Source organism: Haliotis rufescens, unplaced genomic scaffold (assembly GCF_023055435.1).
Source record: "Haliotis rufescens isolate VD_foot unplaced genomic scaffold, xgHalRufe1.0.p SCAF_2, whole genome shotgun sequence".
Taxonomy (NCBI): Eukaryota; Metazoa; Mollusca; class Gastropoda; order Lepetellida; family Haliotidae; genus Haliotis; species Haliotis rufescens.
Window position 1 is genome coordinate 13,328,491 of NW_025963890.1, and position 12,869 is coordinate 13,341,359.

The 12,869-nt window shown below is 41.9% G+C and overlaps 1 protein-coding gene across 4 annotated transcripts; it reads right to left on the reverse strand.

The window, feature by feature from the left end:
• Positions 1-3,096: 3,096 nt before the first annotated feature.
• On the reverse strand, positions 3,097-10,129 carry LOC124119892 (DNA repair protein RAD51 homolog 3-like). 4 transcript variants are annotated; one of them, XM_048399231.1, is made up of 4 exons: positions 9,759-10,129; positions 5,616-5,795; positions 4,087-4,195; positions 3,097-3,946 (listed from the first exon to the last, which is right to left on the reverse strand). In XM_048399231.1, the coding sequence occupies exons 1-4, from the start codon at positions 10,024-10,026 to the stop codon at positions 3,730-3,732; spliced, it is 774 nt and encodes a 257-aa protein (XP_048255188.1). In that variant the 5' UTR covers positions 10,027-10,129; the 3' UTR covers positions 3,097-3,729. The 4 variants fall into 4 exon arrangements, with proteins under 4 accessions (XP_048255188.1, XP_048255187.1, XP_046338517.2 ...); XM_048399230.1 differs by having other exon boundaries at positions 3,097-3,958; XM_046482561.2 differs by having other exon boundaries at positions 3,097-3,962; positions 4,084-4,195.
• Between the last annotated feature and the right edge of the window lie 2,740 nt (positions 10,130-12,869).

The window sequence follows — 12,869 nt, forward strand, 5'->3', positions numbered from 1 at the left end:
CATTTAAATCATATCGTGTTTATGAATCACTATAGTTTTTTAGTTTTTGAGAATCCACATGGTAATAATACCACTTGTCTCAAATACCTTCTGTAAATATAAAGAAGTGGCCCATTTTTTTAAGGCGCCGGATTTCGCTGTGCAGAGTTTCGTCCCTTGGGCACGTCAGAAACCTATGGTTGTGGGTTCGAATCTTGGTTCGCCCCGATTATGTTTCTTGGTTTGGCAGCACAATATCCGTGCTCCTGGGTTCCCCCCACAGGAAGCTGACACGCCGTGATATAACTGGAATACTGTTAAAAGCCGCGTTAAACCTAACTCAGAGCACAGCATTCGTAGTTACGAAGAAGATACAATATGATAGTCGCAGATAAAGAAACTAAAACATTCAAGTTTTCTGTTTTCCCTAAAATGTGTAGGGCACTTTTAGTCGATTTCTATAGTGCTTTCTGACCAAAATTTATTCCTACAAATAATTTGATAATTATTTGAACCTACACTATGCATTCTGTAACCGACAATGGTACAAAATCATAAGTTTAAAATGTTTACCGACAATGATTGAGAAAGAAGTATTTGCCTCTTAAAATTAGCTTTGACGGTGATGAAGGTTGTCAAGTCTGTTTCAAACAGAGGTTGTTAATGTGATTTGAAACCTCAGATTGAACGTTCAGAACGGCTATTTCTGGCATCGTTTTTTTTAATCGGACTCTTGAAACGGAGCTTTGATGGAGAATGGGTCCAGGTACTGTATCATAATAGAAAGGAGGTGTAATACTCTGGATTGTCGAGGATGATGTCTCCGAGAATAACTCCGAGACAGGCATTATTATAAAGCTCCACGGGTTTCTTGTGTATTGGTGAACGTGTAAAGCAGTTTAAAACAGTATTCAGCGATGTCACACCATGTGAGCTTTTACACAGAAGAAAGCTCAAAGTGAAGGGGTTCCAAATAGTTTTACCTCTTTGGGGAACCCACAATCACGCAGGTACGGTGCCGACAATAATCAGATGAAATCTGGGATGCAAATCCACGACAGTTGAATACAGGTACAGCTAGATGCGGTGTCTCAGACTGGGACAACTGTGACATTACAATGAGAAGATCCGAGTTAGAATTGATCTTCAGCAACCCATGCTTGTCGTTAGGGGCCACTAATGGGATCAGGTGCTCAGGCTTGGTTGACGCATGCCATTGTATACCAATTGCGGAGATCGATGTTCAAGATGTCAATCATTGGGCTGTTTGGTCAAGACTCGATTATTTACAGACCGCCGTCATTTTGGTGGAGTATTGCTGAGTGTGGAGTTAAACAACAAACAAAACAGGGTGTTGCATATTGTGAGTCATATACTTATCCAGAATAAGGCCGGTTTTTAGTGCTAGCCCATGGGGGTCGGTAATCAGCTTTAGTCTTCTCCGGACACTGAAGGTCTGCTTGCCTTTAGTCTTCTCCTGACCGGCATGGTCCTTTTTGTTTCTCTCCAATCTGGAACGGTCCTATTTGGTTTTCTACAGACTGGGACAGACCTGTGTAGTTTTCTCTAGACCTGGACGAACCTGTTTGGTTTTTCTCCCTGTGCGGTTTTCTCCAGACTGGGGCGGCCTGTGTGGTGTTCTCCAGACTGGGACGGACTTGTCTGTTTTTTTCTCCGTTTGTTTTACTTCAGACTGGGGCGGCCCTGTGTGGTTTTGTTCAGACTGGGGCGGCCCTGTGTGGTTTTTCTCCCAGTTTGGTTTTCTTCAGACTGGCACGGACCTGTGTGCTGTTCTCTAGACTGGGACGGACCTCTTTGGTTTTTCTCCCTGTTTGGTTTTCTCCAGACTGGAACGGCCCCATGTGATGTTTCTTCAGACTGGAACAGCCCTATGTGATTTTCTCCAGACTTGAACGGCCCTATGTGATTTTTTCTCCAGACTGGAACGGCCCTATGTGATTTTCTCCAGACTGGAACGGCCCTGTGTGATTTTTCTCCAGACTGGAACGGCCCTTTGTGATTTTTCTCCAGACTGGAATAGACCTGTTTGCTTTTTCTCAGCCTCGGGTTATCCCGGGACCCCCTTGGGTATTACCAAATCTGAGTGCATTATTTTCTCATGTTACGCTATGAAATAATCAAACGATTTTGATTGGTGCCTCAGCTATGTGTGAACAGTGTTGCATCGATATAACCATACTGGGCCGAATTCTTTGAAGTGTTGTATTTTCTGTTCAAATGTTTTGCAGATGTTCATATGTTGCATAAATGATGACACTGAATACACAATGGTATACGATTAATAATTTATTAACAGAGGAAAACGTCCTGCTATAGGCAAATCACGTGTATCTTCCTGTCTCCGTGTAGATCTTTAACGTTATGTAAGATCATACAAAGTTAACATTTAAACTTCTGAAACGGGACACCTCACTTACACCGGGGTTGACAATAAGTGTCAACCAAGAGTTGGTTTTAACGCCTCTTTTAACATTATTCCAGTTATATCACGGCGTTGCAGCTTAATGTGGGAGGAAAGCCCGAAGTGATGCAGGTCTCAGACGTTTACCACTTCGGTGCTTACAGACCTAGAAACATAATCGGGGCAAACCGTGACACAATCGTAAGTTTCTAGCGTGCCCAAGGGACGCAACTCTGCACAGCATTAGACGGGGACCCCACGTCATCTAAGACATAAACGCCAATTGAGTTGTATTTCCTTAAATAATTATTCCCCATCAAGCAAACTTAATGATAATCCCGTCTTAGCCCCAAACACAGTTTTACAAAATCCCATGTGAAGTACAATCAAATCCGAAGAATATGTGAGTGATAGGAATAAGGCCTTTCGACCAGTATCACGACATGTCAGCTAAATGTGGGAGTACAGTCGAAACTGTAGCAGACCGCCTCCGTGGTCTAGTGGTAGAGCGTCCGCCCGGAGAGCGCGGTTCCATCCCCGGCCGCGTCATACCAAAAGACGTTAAAAGATGGTACTTGTTGTTACTCTGTCTGGCGCTCGGCATTAAGGGGCTAAAACAAGGACTGGTCGGCTCGGAGTCAGTATACTGTGTCTGAGTAGGGTATTCATGTTAAACTGTGGCATAGTATATCAGTGGGCTAGCACTATAAATCGGCATCAGTCCGGACTAGTACAAGCAGCACGTCGCTATATAAGTGCAATAATCTTGGACGCGACGTTGAACCCAGTTTCACCTCACCTCACCGAAAATGTAGCAGGTCGCATGAATTTAGAAAAGGATCATAATCGGTGCAAATCTGAGACTTAAACCAACGACCAGCGAAGAAAGGACAAGGGAGGCAACTCTCCACTCTCTCTTGCATCCCCGTGGACGCTTTACCTCCCTTGACTTCCGAATGAAGGCAACGACGTGTCTCCAATAAACTGCAGATATGAGTTGGTTGGTTGATTTGTTGTTTTACGCAGCACTCAGCAATATCCAGATATATGACGGCGGTCTGTAAATAATCGAGTCTGAACCAGACAATCCAGTGATTGATATCATGAGCATCGATCCACGCAATTGGGATCGATGACGTGCCGATATGAGTGGCGTATGAGAACAAAAGCGATAGTTCCTTGAGTGCGATTTCATTTTTCAAAACGTTTTCATTTTTGTTTTCTGAGTAACGTATTCAATGATACGTTACAGACGGAACATCTATATGCATGAATTACAGTGCTCCCTTCGCTTCGTCCACGGCTATCTATGTAACACCATACACTACCTACACACGATAACAGATAAACACAATCACAAACGACAGAATCACAGTTTGTATGTTAAATGCCCCGTTGTTTCTAGAACCACTTCTTTCCGTCGTTGAAATCGTGACTGTCTCCATAGTAACCCTTTTCGTTATTTTTGGACCACCTTGCGTCGCCAGTTTGGTGCTTCCTTGAATTGATGAAGTCGTTGTTGTTGTTGTTGTTGTTGTTGTTGTTGTTGTTGTTGTTGTTCCTGGAAACAAAATCAACCAGGTCACACGTTGTTACGAAAGGCTCCTTATTTAAGTTACCACAGACTCTGGTGCAAGAATAAAACCATCCTGTAAAACCCACGTTGCTATGAAATGTATTACTTACGTGGTGGGGGATGTTTCGTCCGATGTGTTGGAACATACGGCGTCGTGGTGGGACATGGTGTGTTCTTGACATCCGGGCACTTGTGCTTTGCTGTTACGTCTGTGAGGCCTAGAACATGGTGGCAATGATTATGCTACGATCCCAGGATGTTTTGTTTGTTTATTTGTTGTTGTTTAACGCCGTATTCAGCAAGATCCCGGCTATATGACGGCTGCCTTTAAATAATCTAGTCTCAACCACCCAATCCCGTTAGTCGCCTTTCACGGCAAGCTTGGGTTGCTGAATACATATTCTAGCCCGGATCTTCACGGGTTTCAAACGATTAGAAATCGTGTACATGCAGCTCATCTCGACGGCCACGTCTTGTGTCGCCCTTTCCAAATCGTCATACTGCCAACAGACGTCAATGGTGTACACAACATCGAAACGGGGGTCTTCACGGGACTCCCAGCATGTGTATAATCACATCAGTGACAGGAGTCTTCACGGGTCTCCCAGCATGTGTACAGTCACATTAGTGACAGGAGTCTTCACGGGTCTCCCAGCATGTGTACAGTCACATTAGTGACAGGAGTCTTCACGGGTCTCCCAGCATGTGTATAGTCACATTAGTGACAGGAGTCTTCACGGGTCTCCCAGCATGTGTATAGTCACATTAGTGACAGGAGTCTTCACGGGTCTCCCAGCATGTGTATAATCACATTAGTGACAGGGGTCTTCACGGGTCTCCCAGCATGTGTATAATCACATTAGTGACAGGGGTCTTCACGGGTCTCCCAGCATGTGTATAATCACATTAGTGACAGGGGTCTTCACGGGTCTCCCAGCATGTGTATAGTCACATTAGTGACAGGGGTCTTCACGGGTCTCCCAGCATGTGTATAGTCACATTAGTGACAGGAGTCTTCACGGGTCTCCCAGCATGTGTATAGTCACATTAGTGACAGGAGTCTTCACGGGTCTCCCAGCATGTGTATAGTCACATTAGTGACAGGAGTCTTCACGGGTCTCCCAGCATGTGTATAGTCACATTAGTGACAGGAGCCTTCACCGAGTTGTTGATTGTTTTGTTATATCAGAGCATAGATTTATCATGGATCCAAATTAACTGCCCAGGCCATGCAAATTGGGGGGAATCGCTATCTTGTCCGAAATAGGGATGTTATTAATTTCCAGAATTTAGAGATATTTGACATTGTATTTTTACGTCGTGTTTTAACATGACATTCGTTGTAATAATGTCAAAGACGTTAAATGATGGTACTTGTTGTTACCCTGTCTAGCGCTCGGCATTAAGGGGCTAAAACAAGGACTGGTCGGCTCGGAGTCAGTATGCTGGGGTATTCATGTTAAACTGCGGCATGGTATATCAGTCCGGACTAATACAAGCAGCAGCACATACACACACACCCGCTTCATACTGCAATTGACTCAGCAATGTTCGAAAATACTTTGAAGGTCTGATTGAACATGCATTGGGTTACAATAACATCGAGCTCCTTAAAAGAAAATATAACGTATTAAAAACCTTCAGGGTATATTTCTGTAAACTTCATTCCGCACGCAGTCTTAACCTCACTGAACGCAGCGTCCGTGACCTTGACCTCCAATGTATGAGCTTCATAATGTGTCCCGGGGATGCGGAGGAATACAACATAATCCTCTCCAACGGTCAGGACAGAATTAAAACATTTCCCAGGATTAGACCCTGAAAATAAATATGTTATGATGCTTTATTCAATTAAACCCATTCAACAAACTAGCGCATGGCATCCTCTGTTATTTGTATAATTTAAATGAACTTCTTTTCTCATGTCAATTTTATAAATTCACGACAATCAGGAGAGGGTTTTGGATGGAAACTGGTTGGAGATAATATTTTACAGAAAATGCTTTAAAAAATAATCGCTCGTCATGCCGAAGACCCGGGTTCGATTCCCGACATGGGTGGTACAATGGTACAATATGTGAAGCCCATTTCTGTTGCCCCCCGCCGTGATATTGCTGGAATATTGCTAAAAGCGGCGTAAAAAATAATAACTGAATAACTCTTGGCGTGGGCGGGAGCGTGGGGAGGGAGGTGGTAGCAAAGTGATACAAGCGTTAGCTTGGTTGTTTCCCAAAACAACGACTTATCATAATCCCTACACGTCCAAATCACTATACTTAGATGAAGCAAGAAAGGCAAATTACCCATTGATGTAGTGGAATAGTCCAGAAGTTGGGATCAGATGGAGGGGAACAAACTTAGAGATTAAGCTGAGAAGGATGCCATCTTGCTGACCAGAAGTTGGTTTGTTCAAACACGTACATTCAAATAGTAACAACAACTTATATGATTGTTTTGAGTATCTTTGAAAAAGAATACAAACACACAAGACCATGGGTTTTTTTAATATGAGAGGTTAAAGTAGGTGAATTAACCAATTGGAAGTAAGAAAAAAAATAAAAAGATATTACAGTAGCAATTGTATGAGTATGCAAGATTCCCTTTGCCACTCTTAAAATAATTGCAGTTAGGCCAGTTGTCTATGGTAGATCTCCTAAAGCCATGAGATGTAATAGCGACGGCCAAACTAACTTAAACCTACCTGCCCCACCGGTGGCAAACGTCACAAATGCATGCAAAGGCAAGTCAATTGTTCACCTGATAAAAACACGGGAACATGCGATACAAGTCAAAATGGGGAATTGCGTCGAACATCATTCTTGTCACTGATGTGTCAAATATGGAAATGCCCTCCGCATGCCTACTATAAAACGTTTTGAAAGCTTCTCTGAGGCCTTGAATGTTGTAACCTTGATCAAACAACTTCTGAGCAGGAGTATGGCGCTCTTTGAAATCTTGCTAGAAAGAGCATGCTGGATTGTTCCTCAAATGAAGACACAGATAATTAATGTTGTAAAATTAGTCTCATGTGTATCAAGTTTGTTAATGATTCCTATTTTAGTTTTACCATCGCGCTGTTGTTTGCCGATAAAAAGAATTCATGTTCATGTAAAATCTTAATCATCCAGTGTTTTGTAACTGCATGTTATAAGACTAGTCCACTTTGGCATAAAGCGAACAGGGGACTGACTAGCTGCCCACTGGCTCATTAACTTTGTTGTATTAGACCGTTGTGATCTTGGCTTGTAGATATTCGGGGAGGACAGCGTTAGCTCGTCACGCGGAAAGCACGGGGTGGATTCCCCCTATACGTACACTGATTGTAGCCATTCTTTGTTATTATGAATTACATTAAAGTGGATATCACTAATTCTTTAATTGATAGATTTTTAACTAATTATGTTGTACGCCACACTCAACAATATTACTGCCATATGACGACGGTCTGTAGATATTAGTTCGCTGACCAGACAACCAGTGATTGATATTATGGGCAACATCCCACACTGTCTGGGTACGATGACACGCAATCAACCAAGTCCTGACCGCGCTATCCATTTACTCTCCACTTACGAGGGGCGGTGGGGTAGCCTGGTGGTTGAAGCGTTACGACGAGTAAAGGGGCACGACTTTAAATATAAACTGGCTACCGAGGACATATTGCAAACCGGAACCACTAGGGAACCAAGAAATGGTACTCCGTTGCTTAAGCACCATGGTATATAAACACACGATACACATATAAACGAATGCATGGTCAGTAATGATAATTGTAAACCAATAGAAAGTGTGTTCTGTGTTGTGATTGGATAATTTGGGTCACATGACCAAATGTCAAAGGGTGAAAATATGATTTGCATTCCCTGAAGCAAGCGAAAGCAAAGGGTGGGTAAGTACGAGGTGTTAAAGAGTGCGCATGTTTTTTTTCTAAATAAAACTATAGGTTTACCATATCGATAACGCTTTCGGGTCTCGAGAAGAATTTCCAAGATGCAAATACTCGATAAAATCCCGGAAATAGACACACACATAGTATTTATCTTCTAATTATTTATCAGTTGCGTTTAATATAGTATTGATAGTATATTATCACATACATGTTTATAGTGGATAGTTGGCTTTTCTTGTCAATTATGTTTATTGCATCGATACAACCGACACATGACCATATACAAGTCAATACATTTCCATTTTTCTGTTTTCTTATTTGATCGCCAGAGCAGAAACCACTATTTGAAAATAAGAATATGTTCAACTTCTTTTATTTGCCATACCACTCTCCTTATCGGGTGGTCAGGCTCGATGACTTGGTTGATACATATCACCGTATCCTATAAATGCGTAGATGGATGCTCCTGAAGTCATTCACTGAATTGTCTGATTGATTCGCTCATTTACAGACCGCCGTCATATAGCTGGAATATTGCTGAGTGCGGCGTTAAACAACAAAGAAACAAAGAAACAGAAGTACAATATGGCTTAAAATCAAATACAAATCTAACGTTTAAATAAGCCTAAATAAATTAAATGTCTTGTTACTTAGAAATATTAGTTTACTACTATTGTTATTATAGATATCGGGGGCACGGGTGGTCCAGTGGTCTAAGGCGCCGCGATTCGCTGTGCAGAGTTGCGTCCCTTGGACACGCAAGATACCTATGATTGTGGTATCGAATCCCGATTCGCCCCAATTATGTTTCTAGGTTTGTCAGCACCTTACCCTCGTGGGTTTCACCGAAGTGGTAAACGTCCGAGACCTGCATCACTTCGGACTTTCCTCCCACATTAAGCTGACACGCCGCGATATAACTGGAAAACTGTTAAAAGCGGCGTTAAACCCAACTCACTCACCCACTATTATAGATATCATTTGCCTATTAATGTTGGATGTCGAAAGTCACTATAAAACTGATTTACAGTATATTGTCCATATGCGATTTAATGTTTTGGTTTACAAACAGTGTGCACACAAGTTTTTACGTTTGTCCTCCCATCGACCATCTTTCCGAAGCGAGAGAGTTAACTGACTTTAAAAGTCCATGGTCAAATGTTTCATAAAAACACTACAAATAAGGTCATGTTAAAACCAATGAAGTCCACGCATACGAATTTACAAGAAAAGTTGGCTTCTTAGTGTAAAGATACATGCCCTTCCTCAATTACAATGGTGACCCTTAAATCTAAACATACGGATATAAATTAAGTAGATTCTTAATTCGGTTTTACAGCAAATACTCTGTATGAATGTAGATGTTGGCCGTGTGAAACTTCGGTGCGCCTGTGAATTTGTGATTTGGCTAATTGCTTGTCATCCTACAAAAACGACCGCCTCCGTGGTCTAATGGTAGAGCGTGCGCCTGCGTCATACCAAAAGACGTTAAAAGATGGTACTTGTTGTTACTCTGTCTGGCGCTCGGCATTAAGGGGCTAAAACAAGGACTGGTCGGCTCGGAGTCAGTATACTGTGTCTGAGTGGGGTATTCATGTTAAACTGCGGCATGGTATCTCAGTGAGCTAGCACTATAAATCGGCATCAGTCCGGACTAGTACAAGCTCCCACACATACATACACGTGCATGCACGTCGCTATATAAGTGCAATAATCTTGGACGCGACGTTAAACCCCATTTCACCTCACCTCACCTACAAAAACGTCATGGGTCAGTCACTGTCAGTCACTGGTCAGACATGCTGTCAGTGTCATGTTTGCCTAGATTATTAACAGGTCTTCGTGATATAGATGATGTATTTCTGTCTGCGACGTAAAACAACAACACATACCGCCATTGGTGATATTCAGCAATCCAGGTAGCCTCGTCCCCGTGTCTTTGAACACACACTGAACCTCCAGCTCTGCTACGAACTGCCCGGGGTTGGCCGTCGTGACTGGATAGTGTTTAACAATAGTTCCCTGTGCTACAACCTTAGAATACATCACTTTATCCTGCACTGACATCTGAAAGCTTGGGTCGCACCCCAGAGCCCCGGGGTGGGGGAGAAGAAACACTAGGGTGAGGATATGAGGTAACGATACCCTTGGATAACACATCTTTACACGACGGTGGGGAAGTATTAAACTGTCTGGGCGACGATCTTTGACAAAGGTTTGGTGTGCACAGAAAGGGGCCGGTTTGGTTGTAGCCAATGCGGGTTTAGTTAATTCTCATGTAAATTTACTGATGACAAATATCTGACGTTGCTTCAGAGTTGAAAGAAAGCTATGATTTGTTCGGCTGTTTATCGCAGGAGTGACAAGCCCGGCGGAGAGATTAGCTTCCACCGAGAACATACTTCGATCGTTAGACAAGTTACACATATGTCACTTTCCCACTGTATAGTTATCGGAGCTTTTCGTGTTTTTTACCGCTGTTGTTTATACAGGAAGCGTTTAAACACAATATTCTTGTGAAACACGTGATCGGGGATATATCAACACTTAACTGCTACGTCGAATGGCTGTCCCAAAATTCATTCGTAACTCCAAAGTTTCACCCATCGGCATCTGCTGAATGGCAGAAAGAGGGACCCTGGTTACATTACCTCATATAAGGAATAGAGCATAAGCATGAACCACTACTCTGTCGCATGTTGACATTTCTTTTTCAATTTCCCTTAAGGCAAGACTTTGTTTCTATTTTTTATGGTTTACGAACTTCAGTAGTGAAACATTCGGTCGGTCGGTCGATTTTTAAAATTATAAATACATTGAGCATGATTTTTTTTTAATCATCTTAGAGTTTTATTTCGATTGTAGGTGATGAAAAAACAATATTGGCCTGGTTTTGGTCCTTATACTAAAATCTAAAATCTGAATTGTAATTGCGATTTATCTTTGGACAAAATATGTTTTAGTCATTGATTTATTCCTTAGTTTATTGTTAAAGCGAGCTTTACCGTTGGCGTTATACGTTTTGTCTTCTTCTGATTTTTCGATTCTTATGGTCGGTGAGTCCGTAAACCAAGCAAATTTACTGCCTGTAGACTTCATTTGTGAATTGTAAAAGGACAAGGCATGGGACATGTACATGTACTCTTAAAATCTGTCTAATGGGCTCAGTTTCAGGTTTTTCCAGAAAGTATTTTCTAATATTTGAACATTGTCACGTCTTTGACGAAGTATATTTCTAGGAAATGTCGGAAAAGGCAGTAAAGAAATATGTTACATAATTCATTTGGGGGCAAAGAAAAGATATATTTTATATTTTTGCTCAAGGCAAACTTAAAACAGTCATTATTTTTGCATGTTCTGTTTGTTTGTTGTTGAACGCCGCACTCAGCAATATTCCAGCTATATGACGGCGGTATGTAAATAATCGAGTCTGGACGCAATTTGCATACGATGACATGCCAAACCAAGTCAGCGATCCCAGGATATTTTGTTTATTTGTTGTTGTTTAACGCCGTATTCAGCAATATTCCAGCTATATGACGGCGGTCTTTAAATAATCGAGTCTGAACCAGACAATTCCGTTAGTGGCCTCTTGCGACATGCAAATTCGCCTCTTACGACAGGCATGGGTTGATGAAGACCAATTCTAACCCGGATATTTGCGGGAAATGTTTCTCATCATATAAGTAAAAACATGTAGGTATTGGAAACGGAAAAGAGCAGGGTTAGTTGTCAGTCAAAGGACTTTTATCGACAATGCGAATAACAAGGTTCTCTGCAGCAATTGTCGATAATACTCTCTTTCTGTGTGGATATTCAGGCGGCAAGATGGTAGAATGAAGGGAAAAAGTAACAAATGTGTTCTTCAAACTTAAGTCTAATCATGGTACATATGTACATGTATATCACTGTATTACGTTGGAAGTGTATTATATCTCCATTGTGTTATGATAAATACCCTGTATTACGATGGAAGTGTATTATATCTCCATTCTGTTATGATAAATACCCTGCTGTACGATGGAAGTGTATTATATCTCCATTGTGTTATGATAAAAACCCTGGACCCATTCGCCATCATGGCTTCGTTTTGAATCTGGATTTGTAATGCAATACAATACAGTCGTCCAATCAAATTACAATCAGGGGGGGGGGGGGGGGGGGGGGGGGGGGGAGAATTTGTGCGATGTTTGGGGGGCACATTTAATGCCTTGATTTTTAAATTGTCATGATAAATATGCGAATATGCATGAAATCAAACTTTACTATATATACGACGATTGACTTAAGGTGAGGTGAAATGGGTTTAACATCGCGCCCAAGATTATTACACTTATATAGCCACGTGCATGCACGTGTGTGTGCGTGTGTGCGTGTGTGCGTGTGTGTGTGGCTGCTTGTACTAGTCCGGACTGATGCCGATTTATAGTGCTAGCCCACTTAGCTACCATGCCGCAGTTTAACATGAAATACACCACTCAGACACAGTAGCTGATCAGTCCTTGTTTTAGCCCCTTAATGCCGAGCGCCAGGCAGGGCAACAACAAGTACCATCTTTTAACGTATTTTGGTATGACGCTCTCCGGTCGGAAGCACTACCAATAGAACACGGAGGCGGTCGATTGACTTAAGGTAAATGTCAAAGAGAAATAATGTGAAGGTAATAACATTGCAATTATGACCTTACATTTGTTTTTGGTTTACGGATCGGCTGACTGCAAGAGGGGAGAGGTGAAAATAAGAACGACAAGGTTGTCGTTTATTGTTGTTGTTTTATACCGCCGACAATAAACGTTCCTGTCAGATTGTACATTTTTTATGGACCCGAACCAGGCCAAGATTAATATCTTATATTTTTATCGCCCACTGATCCAAATCAGACTTTAAGATGTACAGTGCATTCTATGTTTTAGACCTACTAACCATGTTTCACTATCAAAATCCGCAAGCCAAAAAAAGTCTGGCCTAGGGATGAATGTGAAAGCAAGAGTAGTTGAGATTTA

Coding starts and splice junctions, on each gene's coding strand:
- LOC124119892 (XM_046482559.2), bottom strand. CDS start 10,026: ATGTGTTATCCAAGGGTATCGTTACCTCATATCCTCACCCTAGTGTTT. Junction 4,196..5,615: donor TACAGAAATATACCCTGAAG/GTTTTTAATACG, acceptor ACCATGTTCTAG/GCCTCACAGACGTAACAGCA. Junction 3,963..4,087: donor GACGAAACATCCCCCACCAC/GTAAGTAATACA, acceptor TTTTGTTTCCAG/GAACAACAACAACAACAACA.